General features: G+C 44.1%; 1 protein-coding gene across 3 annotated transcripts in view; it reads left to right on the top strand.

The window, feature by feature from the left end:
- efr3a (EFR3 homolog A (S. cerevisiae)) overlaps window positions 1-25,932 on the top strand; it is a 235,686-nt gene that overhangs the window by 173,143 nt on the left and 36,611 nt on the right. For all 3 annotated transcript variants that reach the window (XM_064942642.1, XM_064942651.1, XM_064942632.1), the window contains one exon: window positions 23,902-24,074. In XM_064942642.1, the coding sequence (XP_064798714.1) occupies window positions 23,902-24,074 (173 nt within the window). The remainder of the gene's footprint in view (window positions 1-23,901; window positions 24,075-25,932) is intronic.

Genomic DNA, 25,932 nt, shown 5'->3' with positions numbered 1-25,932 from the left:
ACATCCACACTGAGCTAAAGGCTAGAGCTGCCGCTTTGAAGGAGTGGGACTCTAACCCAGAAAGCTTATAAGAAATCCAGCTATGCCCTCCGACAAACCATCAAACAGGCACAGTGTCAATACAGGACTAAGATTGAATCATACTACACCGGCTCCGACGCTCGACGGATGTGGCAGGGCTTGCAAACTATTCCAGACTACAAAGGGAAGCACAGCCGCGACCTGCCCTGTGACACAAGCCTACCAGATGACCTAAATTACTTCTATGTTCGCTTCGAGGAAAGTAACACTGAAGCATGCATGAGAGCATCAGCTGTTCCGGACGACTGTGTGATCATGCTCGCCGTGGGTAAGGATCCGTCCCATTTTTTACATTTTTGCCCAAAACGACATACCCAAATCTAACTGCCTGTAGCTCAGGCCCTGAAGCAAGGATATGCATATTCCTGGTACCATTTGAAAGGAAACACGTTGAAGTTTGTGGAAATGTGAAAGGAATGTAGAAGAATATAACACAATAGATATGGTGAAAGGTAATATAAAGAAAAAAACAACCATTCTTTTGTATTTTTTGTAATGTCTTTGAAATGCAAGAGAGAGGCCATAATGTATTATTGCAGCTCAGGTGCAATTGAGATTTTGGCCACTAGATGGCAGCAGTGTTGGTGCAAAGATTAGGTCTGATCCAATGAATCATTGTATTTCTGTTCCAAATTTTGTATCAATTGGTTTATTATTAACTTTTCAAGTTCCAAACTGTGCACTCTCCTCAAACAATAGTATGGTATGCTTTCACTGTAATAGCTGAATAGCTGTGAATTTGACAGCACAGTTAGATTAACAAGAATTTAAGCTTTCTGCCAATGCGATTAGCATATGTCGGCTCAACCGTCCCGTGGACGGGACACCGATCCCGAAGAAGTTTTAAACAGGTCAACATTCACAAGGCCGCAGTGCCAGACAGATTACCAGGACGTGTACTGACCAACTGGCAAGTGTCTTCACTAACATTTTCAACCGGTCCCTGACTGAGTCTGTAATACCAACATGTTTCAAACATACCACCATAGTCCCTGTGCCCCAGAACACTAAGCTAACCTGCCTAAATGAATACCGACCAGTAGCACTCACGTATGTAGCCATGAAGTGCTTTGAAAGGCTGGTCATGGCTCACATCAACATCATTATCCCAGAAACCCTAGACCCACTCCAATTTGCATACCGCCCCAACAGATCCACAGTTGATGCAATCTCTGTTGCACTCAACACTGCCCTTTCCCACCTGGACTAAAGGAACACCTATGTGAGAATGCTATTCATTTACTACAGCTCAGTGTTCAACACCATAGTGCTTTCAAAGATCAAATCAAATAATCAAATGTTCTTTGTCACACACACACTGTTAGCAGATGTTAATGCGAGTGTAGCGAAATGCTTGTGTTTCTAGTTCTGACAGTGCTTGTGTTTCTAGTTCTGACAGTGCAGTAATATCTAACACGTAATCTAACAATTCCCCCACAACTACCTAATACACAAATCTAAAGGAGTGAATGAGAATATGTACATGTAAGTATATGGATGAGCAATGGCCGAGTGGCATAGGCAAGGTGCAATAGATGGTATAAAATACAGTATATACATGTGATATGTAAACATTATTCATTTGGCATTATTTAGAGTGCATTGTATAAAGTACTAGTGATCCATTTATTAGAGTGGCCAGTGATTGGGTCTCAATGTTGGCAGCAGCCTCTCTGAGTTAGACTGCTAAACAGCAATCACTGATGGATGCAATCTGATGGCATTGGGATAGAAGCTGTTTTTCAGTCTCTCGGTCCCAGCTTTGATGCACTTGTACCCGGCAGTGGCTCGGGTGGTTGATGTCCTTGATAATCTTTTTGGCCTTCCTGTGACATTGGGTGCTGCAGGTGTCCTGGAGAGCAGGTAGTTTGCCCCTGGTGATGTGTTGTACAGACCGCACCACCCTCTGGAGAGCCTTGCAGCTATGATAGGAGCCCGACAGGATGCTCTAAATTGTGCATCTGTAAAAGTCTGTCAGGGTTTTGGGTGACAAGCCAAATTTCTTCAGCCTCCTGAGGTTGAAGAGGCGCTGTTGAGCCTTCTTCACCACACTGTCGGTGTGAGTGGACCATTTCAGTTGGTCTGTGATGTGTATGTCGAGGAACTTAAAACTTTTCAGCTTCTCCACTGCTGTCCCTTCGGCGTTGATAGGGGGGGATGCTCCCTCTATTGTTTCCTGAAGTCCACGATCATCTCCTTTGTTGAGTGAGAGGTTGTTTTCCTGATGCCATACTCCGAGTGCCCTCACCTCCTCCCTGTAAGCTGTCTCGTCGTTGTCGGTAATCAAGGCCCCTAATGTTGTCATCTGCAAACTTGATGATTGAGTTGGAGGCGTTCTTTGACACGCAGTTGTGGGTGAACAGAGAGTACAGGAGGGGGCTGAGCAATGCACCCCTTTGTGTGGCCCTAATGTTGAGGGCCAGCAAAGTGGAGATTATGTTTCCAGACCTCTTTCCATTGTTAAATATGGTGGATCGCGCTTTCAGTTTTGCATGAATGCTGCCATCCATTCACGGTTTCTGGTTAGGGTAGGTTTTAATAGTCACAGTGGGTATGACATAGGGCCTTTGTGTGGCAATAATGTTGAGGGCCAGCGAAGTGGAGATTATGTTTCCAGACCTCTTTCCATGGTTAAATATGGTGGATCGCGCTTTCAGTTTTGCATGAATGCCGACATCCATCCATGGTTTCTGGTTAGGGTAGGTTATAATAGTCACCGTGTGTACAACCTCTCCAATGCACTTCTTAATAAACACTCACCGAGTCAGCGTATAGGTCGATGTTGTTCTCTGAGGCTGATCGGAACATTTTCCAGTCTACGTGATCAAAACAATCTTGAAGCATGGCTTCCAATTGGTCGGACCAGCGTTGATGGTTCTCGTCACTGGTACGTCCTGTTTGAGAAAGATGGTGTTGTGATCGGATTTGCCGAAGGGATGGCGGAGGAGTGCTTCGTATGCATCGCGGAAGTTAGAGTAGCAGTGATCAAGGGTATTGCGCATACGTGTAGCACAATCAATAGGCTGGAAGAATTTAGGTTGTTCTCAAATTTGCTTTGTTAAAATCCCCAGCTACAATTAATGCAGCCTCAAGATGTATGGTTTCCAGTTCGCATATAGTCCAGTGAAGTTCCTTGATGGCCATCTTGGTGTCTGCTTGAGGGGGAATGTACACAGCTGTGACTATAACTGACGAGAATTAATTATTTTGATAGGTAAAATGGCCGGCACATGATTGTAAGGAATTCTAGATCAGGTGAGCAAAAGGTCTTGAGTTCTTGTATGTTGTTATTATTACACCATGAGTCGTTAATCATAAAGCATACACCCCCACCCTTCCTTTTCCCAGAGGTGTTTATCTCTGTTGGCGCGATGCAAGGAGAAGCCCGGTGGCTGAACCGATTCCGACCAATATATTCCGAGAAACCGAGAATGTTACAATCTCTGATGTCTCTCTGGAAAGCAACCCTTGCTCAAATTTCGTCTACCTTGTTGTCAAGAGATTGGACATTGGCTCGGGAGCAGTGTGCGATGTGCACGTCTACAGAGCCTGGCCAGATGGCCACTTCATCTGCCCCTTCTGCGTCATCGTTGTTTTGGATCGCCTACTGGTATTAGTTCCATTGTCCTGGGTGGTGGTCCAAACAGAGGCTCCGCTTTGGGAAAGTCGTATTCCTGGTCGTAATGTTGGTAAGTTGACGTGCTCTTATATCCAATAGTTCTTCCCGGCTGTATGTAATAAGACTTAAGATTTCCTGGGGTAACAATGTAAGAAATAATACATAAAAAAACGAAATACTGCATAGTTTCCTAAGAACTCGAAGTGAGGCGACCATCTCTGTCAGCGCCATGATTAGCTCATCACTCAGCTAAGGACCCTGGGACTAAACACCTCCCTCTGCAACTGGATCCTGGACTTCCTGACAGGTCTCCCCCAGGTGGTAAGGGTAGGTAACAACACATCCGCCCACGCTGATCCTCAACACGGGGGCCCCTCGGGGTGCGTGCTCAGTCCCCTCGAGTACTCCCGGTTAACTCTTGACTGCATGGCCAGGCATGACTCCAACACCATCATCAAGTTTGCCTATGACACAACCGTGGTAGGCCTGATCACCAACAACGAGACAGCCTATAGGGAGGAGGTCAGAGACCTGGCCGTGTGGTGCCAGCCAGGAAAACAACCTCTCCCTCAACGTGATCAAGACAAAGGACATGATTGTGGACTACAGGAAAAGGAGGACCGAGCACGCCCCCATTCTCATCGACAAGCTGCAGTGGAGCAGGTTGAGAACTTCAAGTTCTTTGGTGTCCATATCACCAACAAACTATCATGGTTCAAACACACTAAGACAGTCGTGAAGAGGGCAAGACAAAGCCTATTCCTCCTCAGGAGACTGAAATGATTTGGCATGGGTCCTCAGATTCTTAAAAGGTTCACAGCTGCACCATTGAGAGCATCACTGCCTTGTATGTCTACTGCACGGCCTCTGACCGCAATGCACTACAGAGGGTAGTGCGTACGACCCAGTATATCACTTTGGGCCAAGCTTCCCGCCATCCAGGCCATAAAAATAGTCAGACTCCAGCCACAGCTACTGCACGGCAAGTGGTATCGGAGCGCCAAGTATAGGTCCAAAAGGCTTCTTAATAACAGCCTCTACCCCCAAGCCATAAGCCTCCTGAACAGCTAATCAAAGGGCTACCCAGAACCCTCTTTTACACTGCTGCTACTCTGTTTATCTAATTATCAAATTACTGTTGTAACTCTATATTTTAAAGCTGACAGGTATAATACACTGTAATGCCTATGACAAATCATAAGATTTGTCATAAGCATGTATACACAGTGCTTTCGGAAAGTATTCAGACCCCTTAACTTTTTCCACATTTTGTTATGTTACAGCCTTGTTCTCGTGCTCCCGAGTGGCGCAGCGGTCTATTGCACTGCCTATCAGTGTGAGAGGTGTCACTACAGTCCCTGGTTTGATTCCAGGCTGGATCACATCCAGTCGTGATTGGCCCAGCATCGTCTAGATTTGGCCGAGGTTGGCCGTCATTGTAAATAAGAATTTGTTCTTATTGACTGAAGGTATTATAAGCCTTACTAAAATACATTATTCTACATCATACGAATATGCATAAACATTCCATATCAAGGGTTGATAATTCATGGAAGAATCGGTCCATGTTAATTATAGTCCTATGGTTTAGTTGGTAAGAGTGTGGCACTAGCAATGCCAAGGTCGTGGGTTCAATCCCAGCAGGGATCACATACACATACCAATGTATGCACATTGTTGTTTTGGGTAAAGCATCTGCTAAGAGGCATTTATATTATACAGTATATCTATAATTATTTTAGACAGATTGAAGTGTTATTCTCTAGAAATGGGCTCGATTATTTGAATATCCAAACAGATATTATTCAATCATTTGTATTAATAAAAAAAATATTGTAAAAAAAAAAAATATTCCAAGTGTAAAAACAAAAAAAGTGAGCAAAAAAATTTTTTTAAGGATATAATTGCGAAATTCAAGGAGTTCGCAATTCATTGAGTTTATTTGATGGGGGCGCTCAGTCATCGGCCTCCCCCTTGCTTGCGGGACCAATAGAGGACAAAAAAGCAAATGCCTCCATCACGCAGCAAGTGCTCAGGTTAAACACACATATTTCTACTATCCAGATATCCGAAAACATTTTATGATATTGTAACCCAAAACCTTGTAATAAGAATTAAGGGTACTTTACCATGTACAAGTTGTATTACTCTCATTAAAATGTTAAAATAAATATCTATTCTTTGAGCTGGAGCGTATATGAATAATGTGACTGTAAGTCCGTATGTATTGACTTATGTTTTCAGTAAAACAACGACAACATTCCTACATCAAACCAACACAGTTATGCAAATGCAATAACACTCTATTTTTGGTGTACACCATAAAGCTCCTATGGTTGTGCACAGGCTAAAATGAATATAAACAACCTTGTATATTAATAAAATGTTTCCTTTTTCAAGTAGATGAGATGAGGAACAGTCCCACGTAGTACCGCACAAACAAGTGATTTCGCTGGTGATTACAACAAACTGCTTCCTCCAGCTTCCATGACATGCTTGGAAGGAAGACAAATGTTCAATATGTGCCTATCGTCGGAAAATGATATTTCATGCACGTGCAATGTTCAACAGCATAAATGCGATGCATTAGCTAAATATGCTTAAAACTTATTCGGGATAGGGGCAGCATTTTCACTTTTGTATAAATAGCGTGCCCAAATTCAACTTCCTGCTACTCATGCCCAGAATATGAGATGTGCATATTATTAGTAGATTTGGATAGACAACACTCTGACGTTTCTAGAACTGTTTGAATCATGTCTGTGAGTATAACAGAACTTATGTAGCAGGCAAAACCCAGAGGACAAACCATTCCGATTTTCGTTTTCATTGAGGTCACTGTCTATTCAATGTCTTTTCATTGGGAAACCAGATTTCTAAGGGACTTGTTTACATTTACATTTACATTTAAGTCATTTAGCAGACGCTCTTATCCAGAGCGACTTACAAATTGGTGAATTCACCTTCTGACATCCAGTGGAACAGCCACTTTACAATAGTGCATCTAAATCATTAAGGGGGGGTGGTGAGAAGGATTACTTATCCTATCCTAGGTATTCCTTGAAGAGGTGGGGTTTCAGGTGTCTCCGGAAGGTGGTGATTGACTCCGCTGTCCTGGCGTCGTGAGGGAGTTTGTTCCACCATTGGGGGGCCAGAGCAGCGAACAGTTTTGACTGGGCTGAGCGGGAACTGTACTTCCTCAATGGTAGGGAGGCGAGCAGGCCAGAGGTGGATGAACGCAGTGTCCTTGTTTGGGTGTAGGGCCTGATCAGAGCCTGGAGGTACTGCGGTGCCGTTCCCCTCACAGCTCCGTAGGCAAGCACCATGGTCTTGTAGCGGATGCGAGCTTCAACTGGAAGCCAGTGGAGAGAGCGGAGGAGCGGGGTGACGTGAGAGAACTTGGGAAGGTTGAACACCAGACGGGCTGCGGCGTTCTGGATGAGTTGTAGGGGTTTAATGGCACAGGCAGGGAGCCCAGCCAACAGCGAGTTGCAGTAATCCAGACGGGAGATGACAAGTGCCTGGATTAGGACCTGCGCCGCTTCCTGTGTGAGGCAGGGTCGTACTCTGCGGATGTTGTAGAGCATGAACCTACAGGAACGGGCCACCGCCATGATGTTGGTTGAGAACGACAGGGTGTTGTCCAGGATCACGCCAAGGTTCTTAGCGCTCTGGGAGGAGGACACAATGGAGTTGTCAACCGTGATGGCGAGATCATGGAACGGGCAGTCCTTCCCCGGGAGGAAGAGCAGCTCCGTCTTGCCGAGGTTCAGCTTGAGGTGATGATCCGTCATCCACACTGATATGTCTGCCAGACATGCAGAGATGCGATTCGCCACCTGGTCATCAGAAGGGGGAAAGGAGAAGATTAATTGTGTGTCGTCTGCATAGCAATGATAGGAGAGACCATGTGAGGTTATGACAGAGCCAAGTGACTTGGTGTATAGCGAGAATAGGAGAGGGCCTAGAACAGAGCCCTGGGGGACACCAGTGGTGAGAGCGCGTGGCGAGGAGACAGATTCTCGCCACACCACCTGGTAGGAGCGACCTGTCAGGTAGGACGCAATCCAAGCGTGGGCCGCGCCGGAGATGCCCAACTCGGAGAGGGTGGAGAGGAGGATCTGATGGTTCACAGTATCGAAGGCAGCCGATAGGTCTAGAAGGATGAGAGCAGAGGAGAGAGAGTTAGCTTTAGCAGTGCGGAGCGCCTCCGTGATGCAGAGAAGAGCAGTCTCAGTTGAATGACTAGTCTTGAAACCTGACTGATTTGGATCAAGAAGGTCATTCTGAGAGAGATAGCGGGAGAGCTGGCCAAGGACGGCACGTTCAAGAGTTTTGGAGAGAAAAGAAAGAAGGGATACTGGTCTGTAGTTGTTGACATCGGAGGGATCGAGTGTAGGTTTTTTCAGAAGGGGTGCAACTCTCGCTCTCTTGAAGACGGAAGGGACGTAGCCAGCGGTCAGGGATGAGTTGATGAGCGAGGTGAGGTAAGGGAGAAGGTCCCCGGAAATGGTCTGGAGGAGAGAGGAGGGGATAGGGTCGAGCGGGCAGGTTGTTGGGCGGCCGGCCGTCACAAGAAGCGAGATTTCATCTGGAGAGAGAGGGGAGAAAGAGGTCAGAACACAGGGTAGGGCAGTGTGAGCAGAACCAGCGGTGTCGTTTGACTTAGCAAACGAGGATCGGATGTCGTCGACCTTCTTTTCAAAATGGTTGACGAAGTCATCTGCAGAGAGGGAGGAGGGGGGAGGGGGAGGAGGATTCAGGAGGGAGGAGAAGGTGGCAAAGAGCTTCCTAGGGTTAGAGGCAGATGCTTGGAATTTAGAGTGGTAGAAAGTGGCTTTAGCAGCAGAGACAGAGGAGGAAAATGTAGAGAGGAGGGAGTGAAAGGATGCCAGGTCCGCAGGGAGGGCGAGTTTTCCTCCATTTCCGCTCGGCTGCCCGGAGCTCTGTTCTGTGAGCTCGCAATGAGTCATCGAGCCACGGAGCGGGAGGGGAGGACCGAGCCGGCCTGGAGGATAGGGGACATAGAGAGTCAAAGGATGCAGAAAGGGAAGAGAGGAGGGTTGAGGAGGCAGAGTCAGGAGAAAGGTTGGAGAAGGTATGAGCAGAGGGAAGAGATGATAGGATGGAAGAGGAAAGAGTAGCGGGGGAGAGAGAGCGAAGGTTGGGACGGCGCGATACCATCCGAGTAGGGGCAGTGTGGGAAGTGTTGGATGAGAGCGAGAGGGAAAAGGATACAAGGCAGTGGTCGGAGACTTGGAGGGGAGTTGCAGTGAGGTTAGTGGAAGAACAGCATCTAGTAAAGATGAGGTCGAGCGTATTGCCTGCCTTGTGAGTAGGGGGAAGGTGAGAGGGTGAGGTCAAAAGAGGAGAGGAGTGGAAAGAAGGAGGCAGAGAGGAATGAGTCAAAGGTAGACGTGGGGAGGTTAAAGTCGCCCAGGACTGTGAGAGGTGAGCCGTCCTCAGGAAAGGAGCTTATCAAGGCATCAAGCTCATTGATGAACTCTCCGAGGGAACCTGGAGGGCGATAAATGATAAGAATGTTAAGCTTGAAAGGGCTGGTAACTGTGACAGCATGGAATTCAAAGGAGGCGATAGATAGATGGGTAAGGGGAGAGAGAGAGATGACCACTTGGGAGAGATGAGGATCCCGGTGCCACCACCCCGCTGACCAGAAGCTCTCGGGGTGTGCGAGAACACGTGGGCGGACGAAGAGAGAGCAGTAGGAGTAGCAGTGTTATCTGTGGTGATCCATGTTTCCGTCAGTGCCAGGAAGTCGAGGGACTGGAGGGAGGCATAGGCTGAGATGAACTCTGCCTTGTTGGCCGCAGATCGGCAGTTCCAGAGGCTACCGGAGACCAGGAACTCCACGTGGGTCGTGCGCGCTGGGACCACCAGATTAGGGTGGCCGCGGCCACGCGGTGTGGAGCGTTTGTATGGTCTGTGCAGAGAGGAGAGAACAGGGATAGATAGACACATAGTTAACAGGGTACAGAAGAGGCTACGCTAATGCAAAGGAGATTGGAATGACAAGTGGACTACACGTCTCGAATGTTCAGAAAGTTAAGCTTACGTAGCAAGAATCTTATGACTAAAATGATTGAAATGATACAGTACTGCTGGAGTAGGCTAGCTGGTAGTGGCTGCGATGTTGACACTACACTAATCAAGTCGTTCCGTCGAGTGTAATAGTTTCTACAGTGCTGCTATTCGGGGGCTAGCTGGCTAGCTAGCAAGGTTGATTGCGTTCCGTTACTTTAAAAGAACGACAATAGCTGGCTGGCTAACCTAGAAAATCGCTCTACTGTTTGCAGTTCCTACCGATTCCACTGGATGTCACCAGTCTTTAGAAATTGGTTTAGGTTATTCCTTTGTGTCATGAAGAAGTACGGCCATCTTGAACAAGTGTCACATCATGTGTACTGTTTGAATAGTTGCGCAAGACCAGAAAGCATGCTTGAGTTTGTTGTCTTCCTGTATTGAACACAGATCATCCCGTCTTCAATTTTATTGATTATTTACGTTTAAAAATACCTACAGTTGTATTACAAAAGTAGTTTGAAATGTTTTGGCAAAGTTTACAGGTAACTGAGATATTTTGTAGTGGAACCAGTGTTTTTCTGGATCAAATGTGCCAAATAAATGGACATTTTGGATATATATGGACAGAGTTAATCGAACAAAGGACCATTTGCGATGTTTATGGGACATATTGGAGTGCCAACAAAAGAAGTTCGTCGAAGGTAAGGCATGAGTTATATTTTATTTCTGCGTTTTGTGTCGCGCCTGCAGAGTTGAAATATGCTACTCTCTCATGTTGTGCTATTATCAGATAATAGCATCTTATGCTTCCACCGAAAAGCCTTTTTGAAGTCTGACATGTTGTCTGGATTCACAACGAGTGTAGCTTTAATTTGGTGTCTTACGTGTGTGATTTAATGAAAGTTTGATTTTTATAGAATTTTATTTGAATTTGGTGCTCTGCATTTTCCCTGGCTATTGGCCAGATGGGGTGCTAGCGTCCCGCCTATCCCAAAGAGGGTATTAATGCTGAGTTAAGCTGAATATGAGGAGCTGCAAGGTGCATTTGTCTACTTGCATAGAGTAATTACAACATGGATAACAGCTAATGCATTCCAATGTAATTCTAAGACCATAGCTGTAAATCGTACCACTGCTGAAAAATGACCAAAAGAATATACTTGATGCCTTTTTTTAAATTTCACATTTATTTAACCAGGTAGGCTAGTTGAGAACAAGTTCTCATTTGCAACTGCGACCTGGCCAAGATAAACCATAGCAGTGTGAACAGACAACACAGAGTTACACATGGAGTAAACAATTAACAAGTCAATAACACAGTAGAAAAAAGAGAGTCTATATAGATTGTGTGCAAAAAGCATGAGGAGGTAGGCGAATAATTACAATATTGCAGATTAACACTGGAGTGATAAATGATCAGATGGTCATGTACAGGTAGAGATATTGGTGTGCAAAAGAGCAGAAAAGTAAATAAATATAAACAGTATGGGGATAAGGTTGGTAAAATTGGGTGGGCTATTTACCGATAGACTATGTACAGCTGCAGTGATCGGTTAGCTGCTCAGATAGCAGATGTTTGAAGTTGGTGAGGGAGATAAAAGTCTCCAACTTCAGCGATTTTTGCAATTCGTTCCAGTCACAGACAGCAGACAACTGGAACGAAAGGCGGCCAAATGAGGTATTGGCTTTAGGGATGATTAGTGAGATACACCTGCTGGAGTGAGTGCTACGGGTGGGTGTTGCCATTGTGACCAGTGAACTGAGATAAGGCTGAGCTTTACCTAGCATGGACTTGTAGATGACCTGGAGCCAGTGGGTCTGGCGACGAATATGTAGCGAGGGCCAGCTGACTAGAGCATACAGGTCGCAGTGGTGGGTGGTATAAGGTGCTTTAGTAACAAAACGGATGGCACTGTGATAAACTGCATCCAGTTTGCTGAGTAGAGTGTTGGAAGCTATTTTGTAGATGACATCGCCGAAGTCGAGGATCGGTAGGATAGTCAGTTTTACTAGGGTAAGTTTGGCGGCGTGAGTGAAGGAGGCTTTGTTGCGAAATAGAAAGCCGACTCTATATTTGATTTTAGATTGGAGATGTTTGATATGAGTCCGGAAGGAGAGTTTACAGTCTAGCCAGACACCTAGGTACTTATAGATGTCCACATATTCAAGGTCAGAACCATCCAGGGTGGTGATTCTAGTCGGGCGTGTGGGTGCAGGCAGCGAACGGTTGAAAAGCATGCATTTGGTTTTACTAGCGTTTAAGAGCAGTTGGAGGCCATGGAAGGAGTGTTGTATGGCATTGAAGCTCGTTTGGAGGTTTGATAGCACAGTGTCCAAGGACGGGCCGGAAGTATACAGAATGGTGTCGTGTGCGTAGAGGTGGATCAGGGAATCGCCCGCAGCAAGAGCAACATCATTGATATATACAGAGAAAATAGTCTGCCCGAGAATTGAACCCTGTGGCACCCCCATAGAGACTGCCAGAGGACCGGACAGCATGCCCTCCGATTTGACACACTGAACTCTGTCTGCAAAGTAGTTGGTGAACCAGGCAAGGCAGTCATCAGAAAAACCAAGGCTACTGAGTCTGCCGATAAGAATATGGTGATTGACAGAGTCGAAAGCCTTGGCCAGGTCGATAAAGACTGCTGCACAGTACTGTCTTTTATCGATGGCGGTTAGGATATCGTTTAGTACCTTGAGCGTGGCTGAGGTGCACCTGTGACCGGCTCGGAAACCAGATTGCACAGCGGAGAAGGTACGGTGGGATTCGAGATGGTCAGTGACCTGTTTGTTGACTTGGCTTTCGAAGACCTTAGGCAGGGCAGGATGGATATAGGTCTGTAACAGTTTGGGTCCAGGGTGTCTCCCCCTTTGAAGAGGGGGATGACTGCGGCAGCTTTCAAATCCTTGGGGATCTCAGACGATATGTAAGAGAGGTTGAACAGGCTGGTAATAGGGGTTGCGACAATGGCGGCGGATAGTTTCAGAAATAGAGGGTCCAGATTGTCAAGCCCAGCTGATTTGTACGGGTCCAGGTTTTGCAGCTCTTTCAGAACATCTGCTTTCTGGATTTGGGTAAAGGAGAACCTGGAGAGGCTTGGGCGAGTAGCTGCGGGGTGGGGGGGGCGGAACTGTTGGCCGAGGTTGGAGTAGCCAGGAGGAAGGCACGGCCAGCCGTTGAGAAATGCTTGTTGAAGTTTTTGATAATCATGGATTTATGAGTGGTGACGGTGTTACCTAGCCTCAGTGCAGTGGGCAGCTGGGAGGAGGTGCTCTTGTTCTCCATGGACTTCACAGTGTCCCAGAACATGCTGGTTGCTGGTTGTAATGGGTGAGGTCACCGCATGTGTTGGAGGTGGGACAAAGGAGGTATCAGGGGTATGAAGAGTGGAACTAGGGGCTCCATTGTAAACTAAAACAATGATAACTAACCTGAACAACAGTATACCAGGCATATTGACATTTGAGAGAGACATACAGCGAGGCATACAGTAATCACAGGTGTTGATTGGGAGAGCTAGCTAAAACAGTAGGTGAGACAACAGCTAATCAGCTAGCACAACAACAGCAGGTAAAATGGCGTTGACTAGGCAGAGAGGGTCGGATTAACTACACACAGAGCCTGTGCGGCTGGGGCCGACAGATAAAACATAAACAAACAGAATGGAGTACCGTGATTAATGGACAGTCCAGCAGGCATCAGCTATGTAGCCACGTGATCACAGCGTCCAGGGGGCAGCGGTGGATGGGACAGGGAAGCTAGGCTGGCGAGTATTATCCAGGCTAAAAAACTGGCTGGCTGTGCAGAATGTTAAAGCCGCTAGCAGTGGCTAACAATGACTAAATAGCTTGTAGCTAGTTAGCTGGTTTGCTTCTGGAGGTTCTTAAATGTGTTCTACAAATTAAAAATAATAGCAATTCCGTATCACATTGGGTGAGGCAGGTTACCAGAATGTATAATCGAATTAAAAATCGAAAAGAGATTGAAAGTAAATATGGGTCCAGTGAGTGGTTGGGCTGGCTGGAGACGCGGCGATTCAGACAGTTAGCAGGCCTGTGCTAACAAGCTAACAGTTTGTAGGCCGGGGCTAAACAAGCTAGCAGTTAGCAGGCCGAATTAGCAAGCAAGCAGATAGCAAGGGCTAGAAAGTTAGCCTTTGGGGGACGTCGCGATGGGGTTAAGTCTGAAGCTATCTTAAAGTGATACACCCCCTGTTATTGTATTCTAATGATAAACTGAGTAAATCTGCATATGGGTTACAATATTATTTGAATAGTGAAATGATTTCAAATGCTCATCCCTATTATACTCCCTATTAAGGAATGCTAAAGGATGGAAAGCCATCATTCACTCTCATTCCCTGTAATGTAAATTAACTCCCTGTGTGTCTCCAGTGTGTGTGGCTCCCGCATTGTCAGGTTAGCTCAGTCTATATTCCCCGCTGTTCTGTTAAGCCTCTCTCTTGTTCAACTGACTGCTGTACGAGATGGCTATACGCAGGTGGAACAAAGAGGAAACGTTCACACAGAGAAGACTTTACACACACACATACTGTATGTGCGCTCAGACATGTTACATATGCACATTCTCCTATATTTTCCCCATGACGCATATGTCACACACTTTTCCCATGGGGCATCTGCATGATCGACCGGGAGCTAGGAGGGTGGCTTATTGCAAAGTCTATATATATATTTCTAACACCATGCAGATGCAGATGGGTCCTTGGCAACTGGGATCAGCACATGTAACACAAACTCGACTGTCTGATTATGAGTCTGAGGTGGGGGGTAGGGGTCAGGGGTGTTAGGGTGGGGGACTCATTATGTTTTCTGTACACACAAAGAATACAGATGCTCCTACTGGAGCATGTGCACAGTGCACACACACCTTTTCTCTGTACACATGATTCTGGGACACTAGTCACCACACACACACGCACAGGGAGGTTTAAAAAAAAAAACAGCCCTGGATTTTGATGCAGACAGGCCCACCAAAACCGGCACGTGGATACTCCACCGCCCCCACCCCGCCGACGCACGCACCTACACACCAGCACCTAATACCACCACCTAGCTGCATCAAAGCTATTGTACAAAAATCAGTACTATTTTCAGAGTGCTACAAAACATACACAGAAACTCTTTACACTGTTATAAGAGTTCTACAGAACACATACTGAATTGTCCTGATTGAACAACATTCCATCTGAAGCATAAAACAAAACAGAGAAGGTTTAATAGCTAGAATGTTCACTGAGGCGGAACACTGTCTGGCTGCTTCTCAGGGAGGGCTGGCTGGCTTTAAAGAGGCAGTGCGGTTTAAAACATGTTTTCCAGTTTTTCGGACGATGTTTCCACACTATGAGGTCGAAATAACACTCTGAAATCGTGAAAATTATGACAGTCATTTTTGTGTAAAAGCACGTGGGATTTCAGCCTGTTCAGGTGGGATGTAATTTTGGCCCACGCACATAACGTCACCCGGCGATCTGATAATAATACATTTTTAAAAATTCATTTGTTATTTACATATTCCCTTCTAGTTTTAGTGCCGGTCCCACCCAAAAGCAAGAGAGATTGTGCAGCATGGCTGCCTTTGCACTGTATTCCCTCCAAACAATCACTTCATCTGATTTGGCTTTGATGTATTTTTCATAATCTAACTGTCAGAGGAGTTGAGTCAAACCTGCACAGCACACTTTGGCATCAGACTACATTGCAAATCAGCCTAGGTGCACGTGGATTTCCCAGCAGTTCGGTCAAGCATCGCATTGATTTTCTAATCGGCAGCAGCATCAACCATTCATGAAGTAAGTGTCTAGATATTTTTTTTTTATCTTATAAGTTAATGACATGCTATTCATGGGTGGCATCATTCATCACAATATTGTTTTGAATGTTGTCTTGAGGACTGATGCCCAAATTAACGTTCTAGTAGCTACTCAATGGCATTCTGAGCCGCCATGTGCTGATGAAGATTTTGTCTAAAGTGCATTGTAGTGACTTGGAAAAAATATGACATTTCTAAAAGTCCCACATCATTAGTAGGAAAACCTCTTTTCATCAATGTGATGGAGTATAAATGTAGCTTGTCACAAGATACTGACCCTACCGTTACACTTGTTTACACTGAGCTGCACTGGAGTCGGAACGCAATTATGATTCCGTTAAGACACCGTGGAGCCGGTGTGAAAATGGGTCGTAAAACGTTCCTTTGCAGCGATGGGAAATGCCACTGTACTCCGAATTGTACCTTTATTCATACTGCTCCACCGAGAAGACTGGCTGCTGTGGCTACTGCTAGCTAGCATGGGGACGAAATGGGCAGTTTTCTAGGAAAACTAGCTGAATTTCAATCTTCTCGGTGGAACAGTGTCAATAAAGGTCAGATGTTGGTGTACAGTTGCCTATCCCATGCCTGCATTGAGGTACGCTTTCCAACCCATATCTCGCACTAACTCCACGGTGTCTTTATGTAACCATGATTGCGTTCTAACCCCAGTGCAGCTCGGTGTACACCAGCGTAACGGTAGGCTCGGTATCTTCTGGCAAAACTTTAGCTAGCTGCTTAGGATTTAAGGACAGGACTGGATTTTAGCTAGCGGACATTGGCATTGCTAGCTAGCTATTTTTTATGAACTTTTCTAGTTATGGCAATTGCCGTCTCTAAAGTAAATTTGGTTACATGATAATGATGGCAAGGTTATTTCCTACTAATTACTTACCTACATTAGCTATGTCATCATATTTCCAGGCCACTATAGTGTCACTTCAGATAATGTTAGCTAGATTGATAGCTACCAGTCTGTGATCTAACTAATGGTAGCTAACCTGTTGACTGTTGTTCAAGCTGCAGTCAGTCAGTCACCCAACGGACCAAGGTAGCCTACTTGATTTAGATCGTCTTGTCATTTTTTTATGTTTGTGTTTTCTTTGACAGTATGTCATTGGGTATTGGAGCTAAAACTAACTTGCTTGCAATTGGATTTGTAGCCAGAAGAGAGAGGGATATTATGATTATTAGCGAGCACGATCTCTCATTAGGGTGTATGTTTATCTGTGATATGATTCCTAAAAAATAGTTGATTGAATATATAACCCTTATGATAGATCATAGGGCTTATGGAACCTCAGGCTGTAGGTATAGCTGGTCAGACTTTGCTACAGACATACAGTACCAGTCAAAAGATTGGACACCTACTCATTCAAAGGTTTTTCTTTATTTTTACTATTTTCAAACTTTTGACTGGTACTGTACTTGAGTATATTATTTCAGTTATGGACTATCAGATATTTAATGGTTACGTTTTCACACATTTTGTACAAACCTTTTGGATTGTACAATTTGACTTTTGTCACCTTGCCAACAGGTTGATAACTACACAATTCCCTTCCATTCATCCTGAGGAAGGCCTGCAGGATGAGGAGGACCATGAGATCATGGACTTCTTGAATGAAAATGCCTTTGATGAGGAGCTACTTGGTGAAGACTAGAGAGCTCCAGAGTTCCTCTGTGGAGATGGGAGAACCTTCCAGAAGGACAACCATATCTGGTTGTCTCCCATCTCCACAGAGGAACTCTAGATTTCTGTCAAAGTGACCATCGGGTACTTGGTCACCTACCTGACTAATGCCCTTCTCCCCAGATTGCTCAGTTTGGCCGGGTGGACAGCTCTAGGAAGAGTCTTGGTGGTTCCAAACTTGTTCCATTTAAGAATGATGGAAGCCACTGTGTTCTTGGGGACCTTCAATGCAACAGACCTTTTTTGGTACCCATCCGCAAATCTGTACCTCGACACAATCCTGTTTCGGAGCTCTACGGACAATTCCTTTTTGCTCTGACATGTACTGTCAACTGTGGGACCTTATCTAGACAGGTGTGTGATTTTTCCAAATCATGTACAATCAATTGAATTGACCACAGGTGGATTCCAATCAAGTTGTAGAAACATCTCAAGGATGATCAATGGAAACAGGATGCACCTGAGCTCAATTTTGAGTCTCATAGCAAAGGGTCTGAATACTTATGTAAATAAGATATTTCTATATTTTATTTTTAATACATTTGCAAAAATGTCTACAAACCTGTTTTTTCTTTGTCATTATGGGGTATTGAGTGTAGATTGCTGTAACAAAATGTGGAATAAGGCAAAGGGTCTGAATACTTTCCAAAGGAACTGTGGAGCACTCTGGTAGTTTACAATAAAGAATACTGAATTGCAGTATATCTGTTTATTATGTTATGTAAATAACAGTAGATAATTCATAAAGAAGGACAACAACCTGACATTGCAGTCTGGTTTCTTTATTTACTTTAAACAAAAGTCAAGTGTTTACTCATTAGAATATTTATGAATATTTATGAATTATAATCTCCAGTCACAAAATGATGAAATAGACTTTTGGATTATACTGAAGAGTATACCATGGGCCATTGTGTCTGAGGCCTTCCACAGCAAGTAATACCATGTATAGTTAGTATTGCTTACTGTGTTTGGCCTCAGATGCAGAGGCCTATAGTCTGTCCTGTATATAATCATGGTATTCTGCAATGAAGAGACAGCAGATAGGGTATATGCCAGGATGGTCCACCATGCAAACAGGCTGTTCTGGTTGTGCATCTGCTGGTGACATATTGAAAACAGTACAACAATATAACAAATTAAGATGCATTGTGTATGCCTTTTGTTTTGATGACAAGACAAAGTAGCCTACACCTACTTTGGCTCCCGAGTGGTGCAGCGGTCTAAGGCACTGCATATCAGTGCTAGAGATGTCATTACAGACCCTGATTCGATTCCAGGCTGTATCACATCCGGCCGTGATTGGCCCAGCGTCGTCCGGGTTTGGCCAAGGTCGGCCTTTATTGTAAATAAGAATTTGTTCTAAACTGAGTTGCCTGGTTAAATAAATAAATAAATAAAACCTGTGGAAGTTCGTCACTTTAAGGTCCAACTCCAGCTTCAACTGACAGGTAGAATACCATGTGCCTTTGTTGTTGTGTTTTGAAGGCGTAAGGGAGCGGCTGGAAAAACACCTCTGTGGCCTAGAATAATCAAATGAATTATAAAGGCCCAATATTGTTAAAATACAAACAACACAGAAGCAGCCCTGTCATTTGATCAAATGAATGAATAATATTAATAAATAATAATAGGAGACGATACAGGTGCATCGAACCTGGGACCAAGAGACTGAAAAACAACTCCAGGCCATCAGACAGTTAAATAGTCACCACTAGCCGGCTTCCGCCCAATATCCTGCTCTTAACTTTAGACACTGTTACTAGCAGGCTTCAACAAGGTACTCAAACCTGCACCTTAGAGACTGCTGCCCAATGTACATAGTCATTGAACACTGGTCAATTGAATAATGTTGACATACTGTTTTACCCACTACTTTCCAAATTGTTGTGTGTGTAAACTCAGCAAAAAAAGAAGCGTCCTCTCACTATCAACAGCGTTTATTTTCAGCAAACTTAACGTGTAAATACTTGTATGAACATAAGATTCAACAACTGTGATAAACTAAACAAGTTCCACAGACATTTGACTAACAGAGATGGAGTAGTATGTCCCTGAGCAAAGGGGGGGGTCAAAATCAAAAGTAACAGTATCTGGTGTGGCCACCAGCTGCATTAAGTACTGCAGTGCATCTCTTCCTCATGGACTGCACTAGATTTGCCAGTTCTTGCTGTGAGATGTTACCCCACTCTTCCACCAAGACACCTGCAAAACACTGACATTCCTGTCTTGCAGGAAATCACACACAGAGCGACCCATATGGCTGGTGGCATTGTCATGCTGGAGGGTCATGTCAGGATGAGGCTGCAGGAAGTGTACCACATGAGGGAGGAGGATGTCTTCCTTATAGCGCACAGTGTTGAGAATTGCCTGCAATGACAAGCTCAGTCCGATGATACTGTGATACACCGCCCCAGACCATGATGGACCCTCCACCTCCAAATCGATCCCGCTCCAGAGTACAGGCCTCGGTGTAACACTCATTCCTTCGACAATAACTGCGAATCCGACCATCACACCTGGTGAGACACAACAGTGTCTCGTCAATGAAGAGCACTTTTTGCAAGTCCTGTCTGGTCCAGCGACAGTGGGTTTGTTTCTCATAGTACGGACATTGCCATTTATTGCCCTGGCCACATCTGCAGTCCTCATGCCTCCTTGCAGCATGCCTAAGGCACGTTCACGCAGATGAGCAGGGACCCTGGGCGTCTTTCTTTTGGTGTTTTTCAGTCAGTAGAAAGGCCTCTTTTGTGTCCTAAGTTTTCATAACTGTGACCTTAATTGCCTACCGTCTCTAAGCTGTTAGTGTCTTAACGACCGTTCCACAGGTGCATGTTCATTAATTGTTTATGGTTAATTGAACAAGCATGGGAAACAGTTTTTAAACCCTTTACAATGAAGATCTGTGAAGTTATTTGGATTTTTACAAATTATCGTTGAAAGACAGGGTCCTGAAAAGGGAACGTTTCTTTTTTTGCTGAGTTTATCTATATACTTTATTCTAGTCAAGGCTCATCCTATATAATTACTGCTGAACACACCTTTTCTATTCATATACTGTCCATAATGTCCATACACACCATATTCTGTTGTTTTCCCATGCAAAACTAGACAGATAGCTAACAACTAAGTCTTCAATAAAACTCCCAAGGCGTGACTTTTCTTGAATGAATATATTGAAAACGTTTGTTGTGAAACTGCAAAATACAGAAAAGAATATACTTTAGTATTTAATTCACACCGACATACTGTTGCTGTACATTATACATTTGAAGTTGCATAAATACAAAGCATGTGATAAGGTGCCATGCATCTGGCATGATGCCAAACCATATAGCTAATTGTTATTCATATGGTAATTGGCTAACTCCTTTCATTACTCTAATAATGTACAACCATCTATGTAGAATAAGAAAGCATATTACACTAGAAACAGTAACAAAACTACAGTATTGTATATTTTACAATTCGTTTGCATGACGCACGAGAAAAGTAATACAGCTAACTACATACATGAAAGGCATTGCAATTTGTGTGAGTAAATGCAACCAACCAACATTGATATGTAAGCAACTCTATCAATAACAAAATGATCATCATTAGCTAAATGCTTGAATCAAACTTACAATCAAATATTTTCCAAGGCTGAAGCGTGACATGAAATAACTACACTGAAAGACCTGCACCGTAGCGTTGTTTTTAACTGCTTCTATGCGTGCGGAACAATTCTCTACTTCCTGTTTGCGTACAGTCTAAGTACCAGAAAGCTCCACTAGGGGGAGAATAACTCCATTGAACACAATGAAAACACATCTTAACCATTGTAATAAAATAATCTGTTACCTTCTAACAGGATGGCAGCACACACCATCATATACACTGAGTGTACAAAACATTTGCCCTTTCCATGACATAGCTTTCACCTGGTCAGTCTATGACCCCTTATTGATGTCACCTGTTAAATCCACTTCAATCTGTGTAGATGAAGGGGAAGGGAAGTTAAAGAAGGCTTTTAAGTCTTGAGACATTTGAGACATGGATTGTGTGTGTGCCATTGAGGGTGAATGGGCAAGACTAGATTTAAGTGCCTTTAAACAGGGTATGGTAATATGTGCCAGGCGCACCGCTTTGAGTGTGTCAAGAACTAGAACGCTGCTGGGTTTTTCATGCTCAACAGTTTCCCCTGTATATCAAGAATGGTTCACCATTCCAAGGACATCCAGCCAACTTGACACAACTGTGGGAAGCATTGGAGTCAACATGGGCCAGCATCCCTGTGGAACGCTTTCTATACCTTGTAGAGTCCATGCCCCCGACGAATTGAGGCTGTTCTGAGGGCAAAAGGAGGTGCAACTCGAGTTGTTTCCCGAATGCATATATTTATATTCCGTTCTCTGACATCGGTCATTCTAATATTTCTATATAATAATATATATATATATTTGCATGTATTGTTCTGTATTGCTGTACTGTTGGAGCTAGGAACATAAGCATTTCGCTACACCCGCAATAGTCTGCAAAATATGTGTATGTGACCAATATAATTTGATTTTGAGGACACAAGCTCAAGTGCATAGTAAAAATCGGATAAATGTTTATCATATGATGTAGATCCCATTGAACAAAAGTTGAGCTTAAAATGACTGATAAATGGGTTAGCTGACAACGTCACGGAAACAATGTGTACACTTCAATGGGGCGAAAGGTAGTGTGTTGTTGTGATTCTGGATGGCCAGATGGCTGCTTCATGTCATAGTTGCTATGGTTGAATCGTAGGTGGCTCATTTCAGCTAGTTTTATCTTGTTCTTGATGTCTTGTTTACAAATCAAATGTTATTGGTCACATTCACATGTTTAGCAGATGTTAATTTAAATGTAGTGAAATGCTTGTGCTTCTAGTTCTGACTATGCAGTAATATCTAACAAGTAATCTAACAAATTCACAACTACCTTACACACACAAATGTGAAGGGATGAATAGAATATGTACATAAAAATATATGGATGAGCGATGGTGTGCGCCATAGGCAAGATGCAGTAGAATAAAGTATATACATATGAGATGAGTAATGTAGGAGATGTAAACATTATTAAAGTGGCGTTATTTAAAGTGACTAGACATACCTTTATTAAGTCCATTTATTAAAGGGACCAGAGATTTGAGTCTGTGTGTTGGCAGCAGCCTCTGAATGTTAGTGATGGCTGCTGAACCGTCAGATGACCTTGAGATAGAAGCTGTTTTGCAGTCTCTCGGTCCCAGCTTTGATGCACCTGTACTGACCTCGCCTTCTGGATGATAGCGGGGTGAACAGGCAGTGGCTTGGGTGGTTGTTGTCCTTGATGATCTTTATGGCCTTCCTGTGACATCGGGTGGTGTAGGTAGGTGTCCTGGTGGGCAGGTAGTTTGCCCCCGGTGATGCGTTGTGCAGACCGCACTATCCTTTGGAGAGCCTTGCGGTTGTGGGCGATGCTATTTCCGTACCAGCCGGTGATACGGCCCGACAGGATGCTCTCGATTGAGAATCTGCACCCTCTGCTTTTTCCTGAAGTCCATGATCATCTCCTTTGTTTTGTTGACGCCATGTTTTGACTGATGCCACATTTATGCTAATATGGTTAGCTAGCTAATTACCAACAACTGTAACAATGGCTCCCCATTGCCTACCGCTTTGGCTGCACAGACTTTGCTTGTGCTTACAATTCCAGATGCGGCATCCCCCTCTGCATGGGCTATCTGCACATTGACGTGAGCATTGGCACTGGCACTAGTAGCATCACAACATAATAAGTCAGTTAATTTCCTACATGTGGCTGCATCTGACCCAAGGGACTTTACTTTTTTGTCCCTTAACTTTTCAGCCCCACCTTTATGTGTTTTGCTGTGTTGCTTATCAATGTTGATTTGGGATTTTGCGTAAGTTGACTTCTATTGATAGCTACATCAACGTCTCGTGGCTATGTCACTGTCAGTGTGTATGTGAGGGAAGGGGGCTGGGCTAAGTACTGCAGCCGCTGCACAGAGGGAGGAATGGACCAATGGGCCAGGTCCGGTGGAAGAGAAGGACCAGTGGGCCGGCCCGTGTCGCTCAACTTCTCAGCCCCCACTATAATTGGACCATTGGGCCCGCCCAGATGCACATTTTTCTTGTGCTCCATATTGCCATTCCACACACACACACCAGTGTCCTCCCTTTCATCACCTCATCATGTAGACCAGACAGAAGGGTCACAGTGCAGTGACATTTTGCACAATCTGAAATCCGCTCGGATTGAAAGAGAGAGGTGTTGGCAGAGCTCAAAGTTTTTAAGTCGGTTTATTGTGAATGATGGCAAACTCGCCAGTCTGTCGGTGGTGGCGATGCAATAAACACCTGCCACCTGTCAATTACGTGTGATTGATGGAGTGTGGAAATATGCTGGAGTGTACTCTCGAACACCCTTCAACCATGAAATATACATATACCAAGACATTTATCCAGAAATGTATGGAAAATTGAAATGTATATCATGATATAGATGTACGATATGTATACTTTATCATAAATTGTACATGGTGTGTTGTTAACACATGATATATATAGACTGTGATCAAGACTGACCTTTCCCCCTGACACCTTTGATGTACCTCAGGTGACCTCTGGTTTCAAGTCCAAGACCATGGTGGCAGCGCTGCCCGCACCCTTCCTGGACCCACTTTTCTCCATTTCACTCATGGAGGACTGCGAGCTTCGCCAGTTGGTCCTTGAGATCCTGCTCAACATCATCGATCGCCACGACAACCGCGCCAAACTGCGGGGCATCAGGTAACAGCTGTTGTCAACATGCCCACTGCCGGTGTCGGGTGTTCCGCAGGGGTGCATACACCCCCCGATAGCTTTTAGTTGTTGGGTTTGAGGTTGTACTTTATCTTAAGTTTTGTAAGCTATTTAATTGTAGGCTGCTCTGGGTAAGAGCATCTGCTAAATTACCAAAATGTAATGCACAGTGGCTGTTGAAATTCTACACAACCCTTGCACAGTCTTCACATTATGCTGCCTTAAAATGTAATCTAAATATATAGTTTTTTTTTTCCTACAGATCTACACAACCTACTCTTTCAAAGTAAAAAAAAAATGTATACAATGAAGATGTATTGATTGCGTATATCTTAAGACCCCAGAGTTAAAACTTGGTCGAAACACCTTTGGCAGCCATTACAGCTGTGAATAATTTTGAATAAGATTCTACCAACCTTGCACAAATCATAAAGCAACATAGATCAATTGTTTTGGTCAAAATTGCTCAAGCTCAGTAAAAGTAGTGGGTGATGTTTGTTTTCACAGCCTGGTCGAGCACCGGTACACACTACCAAGTGCGCTGTTTTTCAGATGTTGCCCAACCGGAGTTACACAGTAATAGTGTCATTGCTTTTAGCTTCAAGACATGCATACTATGGAATGCTGTTTGGGTCTTTGCGTGTCAAAAAAGATACAGTAGCACTGTCAAAGCTGTACAATAAGTACAAATACGGGCCACAAACGATGTGTTTACAGTACCACTTTGGTAATAAAGCATCATTTGTTCGACCGCAACTTCTGAGGTACCTAGCTAGCACCAATATAATCAGCCTGAACCGGACCGGGTTATGTGTTGTGAAGCGAGCCACAATAAGGATTAGGCACAATAGTGGAATTTGTGGTTTGCCTTCAAAATAAAGTATGTAATTGACAGTGATGCAAATTAATACAAATAGTAGAATTATGCAATACTTTTATTTTGAAGGCTAAATACAAAGTACACTATTGTGGCTGATCCTTATTGTGGCTAGCTTCACATAGATGGGTCCGTCCACCATTAATCAAAGAAAAACTGTCTTATAAATCAGTGTTATTTTAGATGATGACACCTAGCTATATAGTTAGCTAGCTAACTATAGCTGCTGAATCAGACTGTCATCTTGATATGTTTTGGGAGAAGAAAACACATCCATTTGCATCCATGAGCTAGCTAGCATTTATGACCAGCACTGTAGGTGCGCGAGACAACTTTACCAGCATCGTACGTAGCATATGTATCGATGAATCGTTGTGACATGAAATACAAGTGATAGTGTAATCCATGTGTAATAACTACGTAAAAAAAAATATGAACGCATTAAATTATTATGTGACGTGCAGTCATATTCAGGTCCTGATTGGTCAACAAGCGTTCCATAGCAAAGACATTTATTTAACAAGGCAAGTCAGTTAAGAACAAATTATTTTTTACAATGATGGCCTACCCTGGCCAAACCCGAACGATGCTGGGCCAATTGTGCTACGGGACTCCCAATCACAGCCGGATGTGATAGAGCCTAGATTCGAACCAGTAGTGATGCCCTCTTGCACTGAGATGCCGAGCCTTACACCGCTGCGTCCATGTGTGTGTGTTAACTATTTAGCTGTACTAGAATGCTTAAAAGGCTGCTAAAATGTTAAATATTGGTTATCGGTATCAGGTTTTTTTTGGCAAGAAAAATATCGGTATTGGCCAAAATTGTCATCAGTGCATCACTAATTATTTTCTTTCACCTTGAAAGTGTGGATTTGGTTGTGAAAATCAGTAGGGGGAAAATCCAGTCCTTTTTAATACTGTGCAAGGGGTGTGACTTTCACGACTATATATATCTTTCATGTTTGAATC

The sequence above is a fragment of the Oncorhynchus masou genome, chromosome 3 (genome assembly GCF_036934945.1).
Source record: "Oncorhynchus masou masou isolate Uvic2021 chromosome 3, UVic_Omas_1.1, whole genome shotgun sequence".
In the NCBI taxonomy this organism is placed as follows: domain Eukaryota; kingdom Metazoa; phylum Chordata; class Actinopteri; order Salmoniformes; family Salmonidae; genus Oncorhynchus; species Oncorhynchus masou.
Note: the sequence above shows the minus strand (reverse complement) of the source record. Positions and strands in the feature narration are given on the sequence as shown.